Source organism: Convolutriloba macropyga, chromosome 6 (assembly GCF_964194025.1).
Source record: "Convolutriloba macropyga chromosome 6, txConMacr16.3, whole genome shotgun sequence".
Classification (NCBI taxonomy): domain Eukaryota; kingdom Metazoa; phylum Xenacoelomorpha; order Acoela; family Convolutidae; genus Convolutriloba; species Convolutriloba macropyga.
Window position 1 is genome coordinate 49,112,416 of NC_134473.1, and position 18,084 is coordinate 49,130,499.

Below are 18,084 nucleotides of genomic sequence, written 5' to 3' on the forward strand. Positions count from 1 at the left end.
TTCGTTTTCAGTTTTTCGATTTGCCAATTTAATTTCAATAGCACCGGCTCTTACACTTTTAAGTTTCTAGTGCTTTTGGCGGTCTACGGATCGAAATTTTTAAAGTTCAACGTCGAATATATTCTCTAAACTCCAACTCAAATCAGTTTGTGTTTTTTTCTATTGTTCCCAAAATGCGGAGTTTTTAAAGCCTTACCGTTGTGTTAATAACGGAAAATTTCCTACTAGCTGTTTTATTTTTAGAAGGTTTACTCCAAGAGCGAAACGAATACAAAAAAATAGCATGTCTTCGCTGGCTTGTGAATTTTTCAGCTCTAATATATCTTAAATTAACGGCTGATATCGTAAATACAAATTGCTGTCTTCTTGAAATTCCTTAGCCGGCTTCATGAAAATCTCATTCAAAATTGCGAGAGCCAGGTTGTGAGTTATTTTTCGCTTTGCGTCGACGGTTTGCACATGAGATGAGTAGTAAAATTTGACAATTGCCACTCAACTTTTGTAAAACTTCGCTCTTTGATCGAGTCAAAAGTCTTTCAAAAGGTTTTGAGATAAAAAATATTCATATTTTTCTCTAGCTTCTATCTGGTCTTGTGGGCTCAGTCAAACAATTTCAATCCAGGACTATCACAGTGAGGTCATTTACAGACTTGCAATAGGTGTCTCGTTGAAATCCAGGGATTTTCCGTTTTAAACCCCCACAAAATTATAGCTCCAATGACAATATATTTATACGCTAATTGCGAGTATAGGTCAAGTCACTATAAAGCAAATTGAAGGGCTTCATTTGGAACCTTAGCTGAGGTGCACGGCCCAATCTAGCTCCGAATAGGCCCCGTTAGCAAACAAGTCGTTAATGTGTGACCCGCTGACAGAGTCTGGAAGGTAACTCTGCGGTGTTGTGTACATAGTGTGATCAGAGTCTTCAAGTCAAGGTATGATCAGAGGTAGATACGGTAGCGATAGATTGATCAGAAGAAAGTCTAGTGACTCAATAGTCTGCAGATGACATTCTCTGGATCGAATGAATAATGTGAAGAGAGCTTTTTTCAGAGGCTGTACGGTCTGAAATCAACCTTTTCCATAGTCTGGAAACTTTGATGTTAGAATTCCATCTCAGAACACATGTAAAAATAGTTACATCTTGTTTATTCAGCAAAGAATGCACTATTCTAATTGTCACTGCCTCAATCAATGTTAAGTCTAGGTCAGTGCTAGGAAAAATGGCCGAGAGATCCTTTCGCCGACAAAGAGAAAATGAGAAATTCAGCTGAGAGATAATCGTATTGGTCAAAAAACCTCATTTGTCGATCAGTCCATACTTTGGTGGACCACTATTTTTGATGCGTTTGGGTGGCGCTCCACTCGGCCTGTCCACTGCCGGACCCCCCCCCCCTGGCGATGGAAGGAGGTGGATGCAACCGCGGACAAAACGTTACGCCAATTGATTGAAAAACTGTGCTGTATATTTGTCAGCTTACGAAATGACGTTTAAATTCGCCAATCAGAGCTTCATATTTCATCTAGTAGCACTTTTTAAATTATTTGTTGCATGAATTTCTCATTTTTTGGTTGTCGGAGAAAAGTATTTTCGGTCGATACAGCGGCCACTGTCTCGGTCATCCCAATAGGGTCTGTACCAAAGTACGCTAACCAAGTAAGTCCGAAACACCTCTTGCGCGACAGTCAGATCAGAGCCAATTTTGGACGGGATGGGTATGGTTCACCCTATCCATGATCCAAGTCAGTCTGATCAAAACCAGCCTGGGAAATACACAAAATCTATAATTGGTTGGGAGGGAGCCAGTAGAGCCGAAAGGCGCACTGTTGAATTCCATAAAATGAACTTTAATTTTTCCCGTATTCTTATAGGGCTGATCTCTAACTCAGTAATTTAGAGGAATTTTTTAAGTTCGCGTAAAGCCAGTTTTTTAGGCAGCGCGTATAGTTCAAGTCATTATAAAGCAAATTGAAGGGCTTCATTTGGAATCTTAGCTGATATGCACAACCCAATCTAGCTCTGGCTAAGCCTGGGTAGCCAACAAGTCGTTAAAGCGCGACCCAGTGACGGAGTCTGGAAGGTTACTCTTGGCTGCCGTGTACACAGTGTGATAAGAGTCTAGTCTCCAAAGTATGACCAGATGGTTACATATGATCGTGATAGACTGACCAGAAGAAAGTCTAGACTCTCAATAATCTGCAGATGACAATTTCTGGATATAGTGAATAATGTGAACAGAGCTTTTTTCACATGCTGTACGGTGTCAAATCATTTTTTACATAGTCTGGAAAGTCTAATGTTAGTCCTCAAGTACAGCCACAGAAAACAGCTATTCCCATCCAAAAAGTAATAATGAAGCGCTGACTGTTTTTTGAAAAAATGCACAATATCAGTTGACGCTATGAAAAGAAGACGCAATATTTTCTGCAAAAGAACTCAGAAGACATGTAAAAATAGTTACATCTTGTTTATTCAGCAAAGAATGCACTATTCTAATTGTCACTGCCTCAATCAATGTTAAGTCTAGGTCAGTGCTAGGAAAAATGGCCGAGAGGTCCTTTAGCCGACAAAGAGAAAATGAGAAATTCAGCTGAGAGATAATCGTATTGGTCAAAAAACCTCATTTGTTGATAAGTCCATACTTTGTTGGACCACTATTTTTGATGCGTTTGGGTGGCGCTCCACTCGGCCTGTCCACTGCCGGACCCCCCCTGGCGATGGGAAGGAGGTGGATGCAAACGCGGACAAAACGTTACGCCAATTGATTGAAAAACTGTGCTGTATATTTGTCAGCTTACGAAATGACGTTTAAATTCGCCAATCAGAGCTTCATATTTCATCTATTAGCACTTTTTAAATTATTTGTTGCATGAATTTCTCATTTTTTTGGTTGTCGGAGAAAAGTATTTTCGGTCGATACAGCGGCCACTGTCTCGGTCAACCCAATAGTGTCTTTATCAAGAGAACGCGACCCAAATAAGTCTGATACCCCTGAAGGCGCCACAGTCCGATCAGAGCCAAATTTGGACCGGATGGTCTGGTTCACCCTATGCGTGATCCAAGTCGGTCTGATCAAAACTAGCCTGATTAACACTCGAAAGCTATAATTGGTTGGTTGGGAGGAAGCCGGTAGAGCCAAATGTGCGCAGAGCAGAATCCCATAAAATGAGCTTTAGATCCAAATATTTCCCTCTAACTCATTCTCATTACTTAAAAAGGAAGTTTTTTCCGAACAAATACTTACAAAATAGCCAACGAAGGTCTATCCCCCCTCAACCCCGTCAGGGGGTATTGCGGCCACAGAGAGGCCGAGTGGAGCGCAACCCAACCGCGGACTCCACAGATAATAAAGCGACAACTACTTAATTCTCTATTTCTTACATTTGTTGTAATTTAATTTAAACCACTCAGATTGTTTGCCCGTACCTAACCTCTAGAGAGAATCAGTACTGAATCAGAACAAATTCAGAGAAATTTAGGTTTTCAATACTGAATCAGAGATACTTCAGAACGGATCAGAGAGGGACATGATGAAATATGCCCATTTAACACATCATCTTTGGACTTTTTTACGCGCTGTTATCTTAATTTATTGCGACGCTAGATTTGTGAACCGATCAATCAAATTTTAGCATTTGGCTCCGATTCTCATTTTTTCTCATTCGGCTCTGAGCCCGTTTGTCTCTGATGCCTAGCTCCAATTAGTTGTACTAATGAGAAACCAAAGAAACTCTGCACCACACACATTGTATCCCACTTGATGTACTAGAAGTGAACCTAATTTCGTGTTGCGATATAATTTCTTGTTTTGGAAACAAATCAGTTTGCACCGTATTTTTGTTTGACAAGCTGTATCACGTTGTGCTCAAGGACAAAGAGGTTTTGTTCAGAATGACACAGCAAGGTTTATAACTAAAAATCACATTTATCAATTGTCTACTTTCATGGTTCGTTCTCTTATATGCGCTCACGGTTTATACATATATGTGTATGATTGTAAAGTATTGAATTAAATGTGCATAATAAAAAATGATGGCTGTAGTTTGAACCAATTTGATATTCATATTAACTTCTGTAAAATCTTCAATTGTGTTAAAAAAAACTTTGAGCAATTTAAAACTGCGCTTCAGCGACTCAATTTTCGCTTCAACAGCTGATTAACTTTGCGTGATCTGAAAATAAAGCTGATTAATTGAGAATATCTTCAATTTCATGTAAAAATTGACCCCAGCTGCCACTATTTTTTGATAGAGAATAGTAATTGTATCGATTGAAGGTTTGAGATGAATCGCTTGCAACAAAAACCCAACAAAATATCTCCTCCACCTGTACCTTCATTTTCGGGTCACCCTAAACACAGCTCTTCATCTAGTGACAGCTCACACAACTTCAACAAACAGAACTATTCGGGATCTTCCCTCTCTGTAACTTCAAGCAGACCCACTAGTGAACTTTTGCCATCTACTGTCACAACAGGGAACAGCTGCTGCGAAGCTGAAAACTTGGGCACACTTTTTAACAGAGAATTTTTCATCAAGTAAGGGAGTCTTTTAATTACTTCTATAATTCTAGACAGACGAAAATTGTCCCGCAATTTGATTAAAAGTATGTGTCAAATTTTGAAATGAGGAGCAATAAAATAGAGAAAAAAGATAGAATAGAAAACAATTTATTTGGTGTCAGGTCTTATTATAGTATAGCTATCTGGTCGTTTTTATTGATCCGGGAAAGCTAACTGGGAAACTAGACGAAATTCATAGTGAATTCTGTTTGGTTATAAAAATTATGAAAATTGGGGTTTGCTTAGAAATTTACATCCCAGAAAGAAATCAGTTCTTGAACCCGCAATGGGCATGTACAGACGGAAGATATACCTAGAGGGGCGTCGCGAGTTCTTAATCAAATAGTCTGGAAACTTCAAAAAACGCACAAACGTCCCAAAAATGAACGAACGCATTATATATCACAAATCATAAAAGTGTTTGAAATAATTGCCCCCTCTCTGTTTCTAAACACCGCATCAAACACCAATTACATTTTAAACACCGATTTTATTTAAAACCGATTCTATTTTAAATACCGATTGTATTTTAAGCACCGATTTTGTTTAAGCACCGATTGTATTTCGAACATCGGTTCTTTTAAACAGCGATTCTATTTTAAACATCGATTATAATTTAAACACCGATTTTATCTAAACTCAGATTCAATTGCAAGCACCGATTGTATTTTAAGCAACAATTTTAATTAAAAACCGATTGTATTTTAAACACCGGTTTTATTTAAACACCGATTCTACTTTAAACGCCGATTGTATTTTAAATACAGCTTTTATTTAAATACCGATTCTATCTCAAACCTCCTTCCTTACACTGAGTTAATTAAACAATGATTCTGTTTTAGAGACCGATTGTATTTTAGAATCCAATTATATTTAAGCAGCGATTCGATTTCAAACACGAATTGTACTTTAAACAACGAGTTTATTTAAACACTGATTCAATTTTAAACACCGATGGTGTTTTTTTAATGACCGATTCAATTTTAAACACTGATTGTATTTTGGAAGCCAATGTTATTCATACACTGATTCCATTTCAAAGAACGATTGTCTTTTAAACACCGATTAAGTTTTCATCGCCGGTTGGTCTTTTAAGTACTGGTTTTATTTAGACACCGATTCTGTTTTAAACACCGATTTTATTTTGAACGCCGATTTTATATAATTCCGAATTCATTTTAAATACCGATTGTATTCTAAACGCCGATTTCATTTATACACAGATTCGCTCTTAAAGAACGATTATTTTTCAAACACAGATTTTATTTAAACACCGATTCAACTTTCATCACGGATTGTATTATAAGTACATATTTAATATAAACACCGATTCTATTTTAAACATTAATTGTATTTTAGACACCGATTATATTTTAAACACCGATTTTATCTAAACACTGATTCTCTTTTAAACGCAGATTGTACCGGTTGTATTTTAAACGCCGCTTTTACTTAAACACTGAATCCATTTTAAACAGCGGTTGTATTTTAAATTCCATTTCTGTTTATACACTGATTCCAAATCAAAGAATGGTGGTCTTGTGAACACCGACTTAATTTGAACACCAATTTAATTTTAATCACCGATTGTCTTTTAAGTACAGATTTCATATAAACATTCATTCTGTTTTAAACACCGATTATATTTTAAACACCAATTGTATTCAAAACCCAGACTATTTTAAACATTGATTATATTTTTAACACCGACATTTTTAGAGATCGATTCCATTTTAACCGATTGTATTTTAGAACCTGATTTAATTTAAACAGCGATTGTATTTTTAACATCGATTGTACTTTAAACAACGAGTTCATTTAAACACCGATTGTTTTTTAAACACCGATTTTGTCTGAACCCCGATTCTGATTTAGAAATTTAATCAAAATAGGTACAGAACTCATTTAAACACCGATTCTGTTTTAAACACCAATTATATTTTAAACACAGATTTTATACAAACACCCATTCTATTTTAAACCCCGATTGTATTTTAAACACCGATTGTATTCAAAATCCCAGACCATTTCAAACACCGAATCCATATTAAACACCAATTGTATATTAGAGACTGATTTAGTTTAAACAGCGATGCTATTAAAAATACCGAATTGTGTTTTAAATGACGATTTTAATTTAAACAACGATTGTATTGCGATCAGTTTTTTTGTTCAAACACCGATACTATTTTAAGCACTGATTGTATCTTGAAAACCGACTCTATATAAGCACTAGTTCTATTTTTAAGGTTGGTTGGGTTTTAAATACACATTATATTTAGACACCAATTTAGTTTTAAACACCGATTTTATTTTAAACGCCGATTTTATATAATTCCGAATTCATTTAAAATACCGATTGTATTCTAAACGCCGATTTCATTTATACACAGATTTTCTTTTAAAGAACGATTATTTTTCAAACACAGATTTTTTTTAAACACCGATTCAACTTTCATCGATTTTATTTTAAAAGCCCACTTTATATAATTCCGAATTCATTTTAAATACCGATTGTATTCTAAACGCCGATTTCATTTATACACAGATTCCCTCTTAAAGAACGATTATTTTTCAAACACAGATTTTATTTAAACACCGATTCAATTTTCATCACGGATTGTATTATAAGTACATATTTAATATAAACACCGATTCTATTTTAAACATTAATTGTATTTTAAACACCGATTGTATTCAAATACTGAGACTATTTTAAACACCGATTTTATTTTAAACAACGATTTTATCTAAACACTGATTCCCTTTTAAACACAGATTGTACCGGTTGTATTTTAAATGCCGATTTTACTTAAACACTGAATCCATTTTAAACAGCGGTTGTATTTTAAATTCCATTTCTGTTTATACACTGATTCCAAATCAAAGAATGGTGGTCTTGTGAACACCGACTTATTTTGAACACCAATTTAATTTTAATCACCGATTGTCTTTTAAGTACAGATTTCATATAAACATTCGTTCTGTTTTAAACACCGATTATATTTTAAACACCAATTGTATTCAAAACCCAGACTATTTTAAACATTGATTATATTTTAAACACCGACTTTTTTAGAGACTGATTTCATTTTAACCGATTGTATTTTAGACCCTGATTTAATTCAAACAATGATTCTATTTTAAACATCGATTGTACTTTAAACAACGAGTTTTTTTACACACCGATTGTTTTTTAAACACCAATTTCGTCTGAACCCCGATTCTGATTTAGACACCTAATCAAATTAGGTACAGAACTCATTTGAACACCCATTCTATTTTAAACCCCGATTGTATTTTAAACACCGATTGTATTCAAAAACTCAGACCATTTCAAACATCGAATCCATATTAAACACCAAATGTATATTAGACCCTGATTTAGTTTAAACAGCCATGCTATTATAAACACCGAATTGTGTTTTAAATGACGATTTTAATTTAAACACCGATTGTATTGCGAACACTTTTTTTGTTCAAACAACGATACTATTTTAAGCACTGATTGTATCTTGAAAACCGACTTTATATAAGCTCTAGTTCTATTTTTAAAGTCGATTGGGTTTTGAAATACACATTATATTTAGACACCAATTTAGTTTTAAACACCGTGTGTATTGTAAACACCGATTTTATTTAAACACCCCTTCAATTTTAAACACCAATTCTATTTTAAACACCGATTGTAATCAAAAACCCAGACTTTTTTCAACATCGATTTCTTATTAGACATCGACTGTATTTTTGACCCTGATTTAATTAAAACAGCTATTCTATTTTAAACAACGATTGTGTTTTAAATGACAATTTTAAAATAAACTCCGATTTTATTGTAAACACCAATTTTATTGAAACATCGATGCTAATTTAAGTACCGACTGTATCTATGAAGAGCAATTTTTTAGCATTAGTTCTATTTTAAATGTCGATTGCTTTTTAAACACAGATTATATTTAGACACCGAACCCCAACGTATTTTAAACACTGATTGTATTCAAACGCCGAGACTAGTTTGAACTCCGAATGTTTTTTAAACACCGTCCTCTTTAAACACAGTTTCCATGTTAAACACTGGTTCTCATCTATACACCAATTTCATTTTAACTAAAAATTTTATTTAATTTCGATTCAAATTTAAACCTCGATTGTCTTTCAAATGCAAATTTTACTTTCGCTTTTAATGTAACTATAGATTTGATTTACACACTGATTCAATTCTGAACACTGATTGTATTTTAGACACCAGTTTTATTTCAAACACTGATATTGTTTAAACAACTATTCTATTTTAAACATCGTATAGATTTTGAGTACAGATTTCATATAAACACCTTTTCTATTTTACACACCAATTGTATTTTACACACCGATTTGATTAACTTACTGATTCTACTTCAAACGCGGATTGTGTTTTCAACACGGATTTTTTAAACACCAATTCTATTATAAATCCGATTGTTTTTAAAATATAGATTTTATTTATACAACGATTCTATTCTATACACCGATTGTGTCTTAAACACTGATTTCTTCAAAACTCGATTCTCTTTTAAACACTGTTTTTTTTAAATATCAATTTTGGTTAAACACAGATTTTATTTATAAATCCCTTGAACTTTAGACACAAATTTTGTTTGAATAGCGATTGGATTTTAAACACCGATGTTATTTAAACACCAATTATATCTTAAACAACAATTGTACTTTAACTTCAGATTCTCTTTAAACACCAAACCTGTTTAAATCACCGATTGTATTATAAACAACTATTTTATATAAAACAAGAGTTCTATTTTAAACACTAATTTTATCACAAATGCCAAATATATTTGTACTCTGATGACATTTGAAAAAACGATTGTCTTGTAAACACTGATTTCATTTAAACAACGATACAATTTTCATCACGGATTGTATTTTAAGTACAGTTTTTTTATATACACCGATTCTTTTTGGAACAGGAATTGTAATTTAAGCGCCGATTGTATTCAAAACCAAGAATGTTTTAAACATCAATGATTATTTAAACACCAAATTTTTTAGACACGGATTCCATATTAAACACCGATTTATTTAAACAGCGATATTAACTAAAGATCGTTTGTATCTTTCAGACCAATTTAATTAAGCATCGATTCTTTCTTAAAAGCTGATTTTACTTTAAATACAGATTTTAATTAGACACTAATTTTAACTTAAACACCGATTGTTTTGTAAAAAAACGATTTCCATTAAACACCAGTTCTTTTTTAAGTACCGATGGCATTGATTGTATTTTAAACACCGATTGCATCTTATTGACCGATTATTAAAGCACTCTTTCTATTTTAAAAGTCCATTGTATTTTAAATACTGATTATATTTAGACGCCGATTTAATTTTAAACACCGATTGTTTTTTAAACACCGAACTTATTTACACAGCGATTCTTTTTTAAACACAGATTGTACTTTAAACACCGAATTTAATTAAACACCATTTCTGTATTAGGAACCAATTGTATTGATTGTATTTGAAACACCATTTTTATATAAAAAAGGATTGTATCCTGAAAACTGATTTTATATAAGCATTAGTTCCATTTTAAAGTTCGATTGTATTTTAAGTGCAGATTATATTTAGACAACGATTAAATTTCAAACACCGATTGTATTGTAAACACCAATTTTATATATACTCTGTTTACATTTTATAGAACGAATGTCTTGTGAACACCAATTTTATATGAACACCGATTCATTTTCACCAGTGGTTGTACTTTAGGTACATATTTAACATAAACACCGACTCTATTTTAAACGCCAATTGTATTATAAACACCGATTGTATTCAAACACCAAGAATATTTTAATCTCCGATTCTATGTTAAACACCGTTTAAATTTAAACGGCCTTTCCATATTAAACACCGGTTCTATTTTATACACCAATTAAATTTTAAACATCGACTTTTTTATATTAATGATGCTATTTTAATCGCGGATTGTAATTTAAAAACTAATTTTTCTAAACACCGATTCTAATATAGACACCAATTAGGTTTTAAATATAGAGTTTAACTATACAAAGATTCTACTTTAAACACCCTTTGTGTTTCAAACAACAAATTCTTTAGACATCGATCCTGTTTTGAACGCCGATTGTATTTTAAACACTAATTTTGTATAAATTGTGATTGGATTTTAAACACCGAAATTATTTAAACACCAATTCTATCTTAAACAACAATTGTATTTTTTCAGATTCTCTTTAAACAACGATTCGTTTTGAATAACCGACTGTATTTCAAACACCATTTTTTCTAAAACACGGTTCTATAATAAACACAGATTATATTTAGACACCGAACCCGAACGTATTTTAAACACTGATTGTATTCAAACGCCGAGACTGTTTTGAACTCCGAATGTTTTTTAAACACCGTCCTCTTTAAACACAGTTTCCATGTTAAACACTGGTTCTCATCTATACACCAATTTTGTTTTAACTAAAAATTTTATTTAATATCGATTCAAATTTAAACATCGATTCTCTTTCAATTGCAAGTATTACTTTCGCTTTTAATGTAACTATAGATTTTATTTACACACTGATTCTATTCTGAACACTGATTGTATTTTAGACACCAGTTTTATTTCAAACACTGCTATTGTTTAAACAACTATTCTATTTTAAACATCGTATAGATTTTGAGCATAGATTCCATATAAACACCTATTCTATTTTAAACACCAACTGTATTTTACACACCGATTTGATAAACTTACTGATTCTACTTCAAACGCGGATTGTATTTTCAACACGGATTTTTTAAACACCGATTCTTTTATAAATCCGATTGTTTTTAAAAATATAGATTTTATTTATACAAAGATTCTATTCTAAACACCGTTTGTGTCTTAAACACTGATTTCTTCAAAACTCGATTCACTTTTAAACACTGTTTTTATTTTAAATATCAAATTTGATTAAACACAGATTTTATTTATAATCTCCCTTGCACTTTAGACACAAATTTTGTTTGAATAGCGATTGGATTTTAAACACCGATGTTATTTAAACACCAATTCTATCTTAAACACCAATTGTACTTTAATTTCAGATTCTTTTTAAACACCAAACCTGTTTAAATCACCGATTGTATTATAAACACCTATTTTATGTAAACAAGAGTTCTATTTTAAATACTAATTTTATCACAAATGCCGAATATATTTGTACTCTGATGACATTTGAAAAAACGATTGTCTTGTAAACACTTATTTCATTTGAACAACGATACAATTTTCATCACGGATTGTATTTTAAGTAAAGTTTTTTATATACACCGATTCTTTTTGGAACAGGAATTGTAATTTAAGCGCCGATTGTATTCAAAACCAAGAATGTTTTAAACATCAATGATTATTTAAACACCAAATTTTTTAGACACAGATTCCATATTCAACACCGATTGTTTTTAGACCCTGATTTAATTTAAACAGCAATTCTTTTTTAAAAACCAATTGTACTTCAAACAACTAGTTTATTTAAACATCGATTGTTTTTAAAACACCGATTTTATTTGAACTCCGATTCTATTTTAGACACCTATTTAAATAAAATACAGATTTTATTTAAACACGATTCTATTTTAAACACCAATTTCTTTAAACAGCGATTTCAACTAAAGATCGATTGTATCTTTAAGACCAATTTAATTAAGCATCGATTCTTTCTTAAAAGCTGATTTTACTTTAAATACAGATTTTAATTAGACACTAATTTTAACATAAACACCGATTGTTTTGTAAAAAACGGTTTTCATCAAACACCAGTTCTATTTTAAGTACCGATGGCATTGATTGTATTTTAAACACCAATTGCATCTTGATGACCGATTTTTAAAGCACTATTTCTATTTTAAATGTCCATTCCATTTTAAATACTGATTATATTTAGACACCGATTTAATTTTAAACACCGATTGTTTTTTAAACACCGAACTTATTTACACAGCGATTCTTTTTTAAACACAGATTGTACTTTAAACACCGAATTTAATTAAACACCATTCCTGTATTAAGAACCGATTGTACTGATTGTATTTGAAACACCATTTTTATATAAAAATGGATTGTATCCTGAAAACTGATTTTATATAAGCATTAGTTCCACTTCAAAGTTCGATTGTATTTTAAATACAGATTATACTTAGACAACGATTAAATTTTAAACACCAATTGTATTGTAAACACCAATTTTATATATACTCTGATTACATTTTATAGAACGATTGTCTTGTGAACACCAATTTTATATGAACACCGATTCATTTTCACCAGTGGTTGTACTTTAGGTACATTTTTAACATAAACACCGACTCTATTTTAAACGCCAATTGTATTATAAACACCGATTGTTTTCAAACACCAAGAATATTTTAAACTCCGATTCTATGATAAACACCGTTTAATTTTAAACGGCGTTTCCATATTAAACACCGGTTCTATTTTATACACCAATTAAATTTTAAACATCGACTTTTTTATATTAATGATGCTATTTTAATCGCGGATTGTAATTTAAAAACTAATTTTTCTAAACACCGATTCTAATATAGACACCAATTAGGTTTTAAATATAGAGTTTAACTATACAAAGATTCTACTTTAAACACCCTTTGTGTTTCAAACAACAAATTCTTTAGACATCGATCCTGTTTTGAACGCCGATTGTATTTTAAACACTTATTTTGTATAAATTGTGATTGGATTTTAAACACCGAAGTTCTTTAAACACCAATTCTATCTTAGACAACAATTGTATTTTTTCAGATTCTCTTTAAACAACGATTCGTTTTGAATAACCGACTGTATTTCAAACACCTTTTTTTCTAAAACACGGTTCTATAATAAACACAGATTATATTTAGACACCGAACCCGAACGTATTTTAAACACTGATTGTATTCAAACGCCGAGACTGTTTTGAACTCCGAATGTTTTTTAAACACCGTCCTCTTTAAACACAGTTTCCATGTTAAACACTGGTTCTCATCTATACACCAATTTTGTTTTAACTAAAAATTTTATTTAATATCGATTCAAATTTAAACATCGATTCTCTTTCAATTGCAAGTATTACTTTCGCTTTTAATGTAACTATAGATTTTATTTACACACTGATTCTATTCTGAACACTGATTGTATTTTAGACACCAGTTTTATTTCAAACACTGATATTGTTTAAACAACTATTCTATTTTAAACATCGTATAGATTTTGAGCATAGATTCCATATAAACACCTATTCTATTTTAAACACCAACTGTATTTTACACACCGATTTGATAAACTTACTGATTCTACTTCAAACGCGGATTGTATTTTCAACACGGATTTTTTAAACACCGATTCTTTTATAAATCCGATTGTTTTTAAAAATATAGATTTTATTTATACAAAGATTCTATTCTAAACACCGTTTGTGTCTTAAACACTGATTTCTTCAAAACTCGATTCACTTTTAAACACTGTTTTTATTTTAAATATCAAATTTGATTAAACACAGATTTTATTTATAATCTCCCTTGCACTTTAGACACAAATTTTGTTTGAATAGCGATTGGATTTTAAACACCGATGTTATTTAAACACCAATTCTATCTTAAACACCAATTGTACTTTAATTTCAGATTCTTTTTAAACACCAAACCTGTTTAAATCACCGATTGTATTATAAACACCTATTTTATGTAAACAAGAGTTCTATTTTAAACACTAATTTTATCACAAATGCCGAATATATTTGTACTCTGATGACATTTGAAAAAACGATTGTCTTGTAAACACTTATTTCATTTGAACAACGATACAATTTTCATCACGGATTGTATTTTAAGTAAAGTTTTTTATATACACCGATTCTTTTTGGAACAGGAATTGTAATTTAAGCGCCGATTGTATTCAAAACCAAGAATGTTTTAAACATCAATGATTATTTAAACACCAAATTTTTTAGACACAGATTCCATATTCAACACCGATTGTTTTTAGACCCTGATTTAATTTAAACAGCAATTCTTTTTTAAAAACCAATTGTACTTCAAACAACTAGTTTATTTAAACATCGATTGTTTTTAAAACACCGATTTTATTTGAACTCCGATTCTATTTTAGACACCTATTTAAATAAAATACAGATTTTATTTAAACACGATTCTATTTTAAACACCAATTTCTTTAAACAGCGATTTCAACTAAAGATCGATTGTATCTTTAAGACCAATTTAATTAAGCATCGATTCTTTCTTAAAAGCTGATTTTACTTTAAATACAGATTTTAATTAGACACTAATTTTAACATAAACACCGATTGTTTTGTAAAAAACGGTTTTCATCAAACACCAGTTCTATTTTAAGTACCGATGGCATTGATTGTATTTTAAACACCAATTGCATCTTGATGACCGATTTTTAAAGCACTATTTCTATTTTAAATGTCCATTCCATTTTAAATACTGATTATATTTAGACACCGATTTAATTTTAAACACCGATTGTTTTTTAAACACCGAACTTATTTACACAGCGATTCTTTTTTAAACACAGATTGTACTTTAAACACCGAATTTAATTAAACACCATTCCTGTATTAAGAACCGATTGTACTGATTGTATTTGAAACACCATTTTTATATAAAAATGGATTGTATCCTGAAAACTGATTTTATATAAGCATTAGTTCCACTTCAAAGTTCGATTGTATTTTAAATACAGATTATATTTAGACAACGATTAAATTTTAAACACCAATTGTATTGTAAACACCAATTTTATATATACTCTGATTACATTTTATAGAACGATTGTCTTGTGAACACCAATTTTATATGAACACCGACTCATTTTCACCAGTGGTTGTACTTTAGGTACATTTTTAACATAAACACCGACTCTATTTTAAACGCCAATTGTATTATAAACACCGATTGTTTTCAAACACCAAGAATATTTTAAACTCCGATTCTATGATAAACACCGTTTAATTTTAAACGGCGTTTCCATATTAAACACCGGTTCTATTCTATACACCAATTAAATTTTAAACACCGACTTTTTTATATTACCGATACTATTTTAATGGCGGATTGTATTTTAAAAACCGATTTTTCTAAACACCGATTCTAATATAGACACCGATTAAGTTTTAAATATAGGTTTTTACTATACAACGATTTTACTTTTAACACCCTTTGTTTTTCATAAACACCGATCCTGTTTTGAACGCCGATTGTATTTTAAACACTAATTTTGTATAAATTGTGATTGAATTTTAAACACCGAAGTTATTTAAACACCAATTCTATCTTAAACAACAATTGTATTTTTTCAGATTCTCTTTAAACAACGATTCGGTTTGAATAACCGACTGTATTTCAAACACCAATTTTTCTAAAACATGGTTCTATAATAAACAAAGATTATATTTTAAACGCCATTTTTAATTTAAACGCCGATTGCTTTTTTTAATACAGATTTTGTTTACACACCGATTCTTTTTTAAAAACCAATTTTATTTTAAACACCAATTTTATATAAACACGGGTTCTGTTTTAAACACCAATCTTATTTTAAAGGCCGAGTCTATTTTAAAGGCTGATTGCATCTTAAATACAGATTTCATTTAAACACCGATTCTTGTTTAAACACAAGTTGTATTTTAAACAACGATTTTTTAATAATACGGATTCTATTTTAAAAACCAAATTTATTCAAAATGCCGATTTTATTTGTACTCTGATTCCATTTGAAACAAAATTATTGTCTTGTAAACACCAGTTTCATTCGTACAACGACACAATTTTCATCACGGGTTGTATTTTAAGTACAGATTTGTTACAAACACCGATGCCCTTTAAGACACCAATTGTAATCAATCACCGAGACTATTTTAATCGCCAGCATATTTTAAACACCGCCTTTTTTAAATACCTATTCTAATATCAACAGCGACTTTTTTTTAAAAATAATTTTTTTTTCACAACGATTCTACTTTAAACACCCTTTGTATTTTAAACACCAATTACTTTAGACATCGATTCTGTTTTAAACACCGTTTGTATTTTAAACCCCAATATTCTTTAATTTGCGATTGGATTTTAAACACCGCATTTATTTAAACACCAATTCTGTCTTAAACACCAATTAATTTTTTTTCAGATTCTATTCAAACAACGATTCTGTTTGAATGACCGACTGTATTTCAAACACCAATTTTTCTAAAACACGGTTCTATATTAAACAAAGATTATATTTTAAAAGCGCATTCTAATTTAAATGCCGATTGTTTTTCAAATAAAGATTTTGTTTAAATACCGATTCTTATTTAAAAACCAATTTTATTTTAAACACAGATTTTATATAAAAAAGGGGTTCTATTTTAAACACCAATCTTTTTTTAAAAGCCAATTCCATTTTAAAGGTTGATTGTATCTTAAATACAGATTTTATCTAAACACCGATTCTTGTCTAAACGCCAATTCTATTATAAATCCGATTGTTTTTTAAAAATAAATTTTATTTTTACAACGATTCTACTCTAAACACCCTTTGTATTTTAAACACCAATTTTTTTAGACATCGATTCTGTTTTAAACACAGTTTGTATTTTAAGCACCAATTTTCTTTAATTTGCGATTGGATTTTAAACACCGCATTTATTTAAACACCAATTCTACCTTAAACACCAATTAATTTTTCTTTGAGATTCTCTTCAAACAACGATTCTATTTGAATCACCGACTGTATTTTAAACACCGATTTTTCTAAAAAAAAAAAGGTTATATTTTGAACACATATTATGTTTTGAACGCCAATTCTATTGTAAATGCGGACTGCATTTTAAATACAGATTTTACTTCAAATCCGATGCTTATATAAACATCAATTGTTTTTTAAACCGATATTATTTAAACACGGGTTCTGTTTTAAACACCAATCGTATTTTAATCGCCTATTCTATTTTAAAGGCCGATTGTTTACTTTATATACAGATTTCTTCTAAAAACCGATTCTTGTTTAAACACCAATTGTATTTTGAATGCGGATTTTATTTTTATTCTGATTCAATTTGAAAAAACGATTGTCTCATAAATACCGATTTCATTCTCATAACAACACAATTTTCATCACTGACTTTATTTTAAGTACAAATTTGTAAAAAAAAACACCGATACTATTTTACACACTGATTGGAGTTAAGACAAAAAGTGTATTCAATCACCGAGAATATTTTAATCACCATTATATTTTAAACACCAGCTTTTTTTATACGCCTATTCCATATTATAGACCGATTTTAAACAACAATTTTATTTGAACACAATTTTTTACTGAAACATCCGTTTCATTTTTAATACCGATTGTCTTAAACACGTATTCTATTCTAAACACCAATTCTACTTTAAACACCAATCCTTTTAAACACCGGTTCTATTCTATACACCAATAAAATTTTAAACACCGACTTTTTTATTT

At 30.8% G+C, this 18,084-nt stretch overlaps 1 protein-coding gene across 1 annotated transcript in view; it reads left to right on the forward strand.

Moving 5' to 3' along the window:
• The first annotated feature begins 4,048 nt into the window (after window positions 1-4,048).
• LOC142341015 (uncharacterized) overlaps window positions 4,049-18,084 on the forward strand; it is a 48,081-nt gene continuing 34,045 nt past the window's right edge. The window contains exon 1 of the mRNA XM_075391835.1: window positions 4,049-4,538. Coding sequence (XP_075247950.1) covers window positions 4,285-4,538 — 254 coding nt within the window. The 5' untranslated portion in view covers window positions 4,049-4,284. The remainder of the gene's footprint in view (window positions 4,539-18,084) is intronic.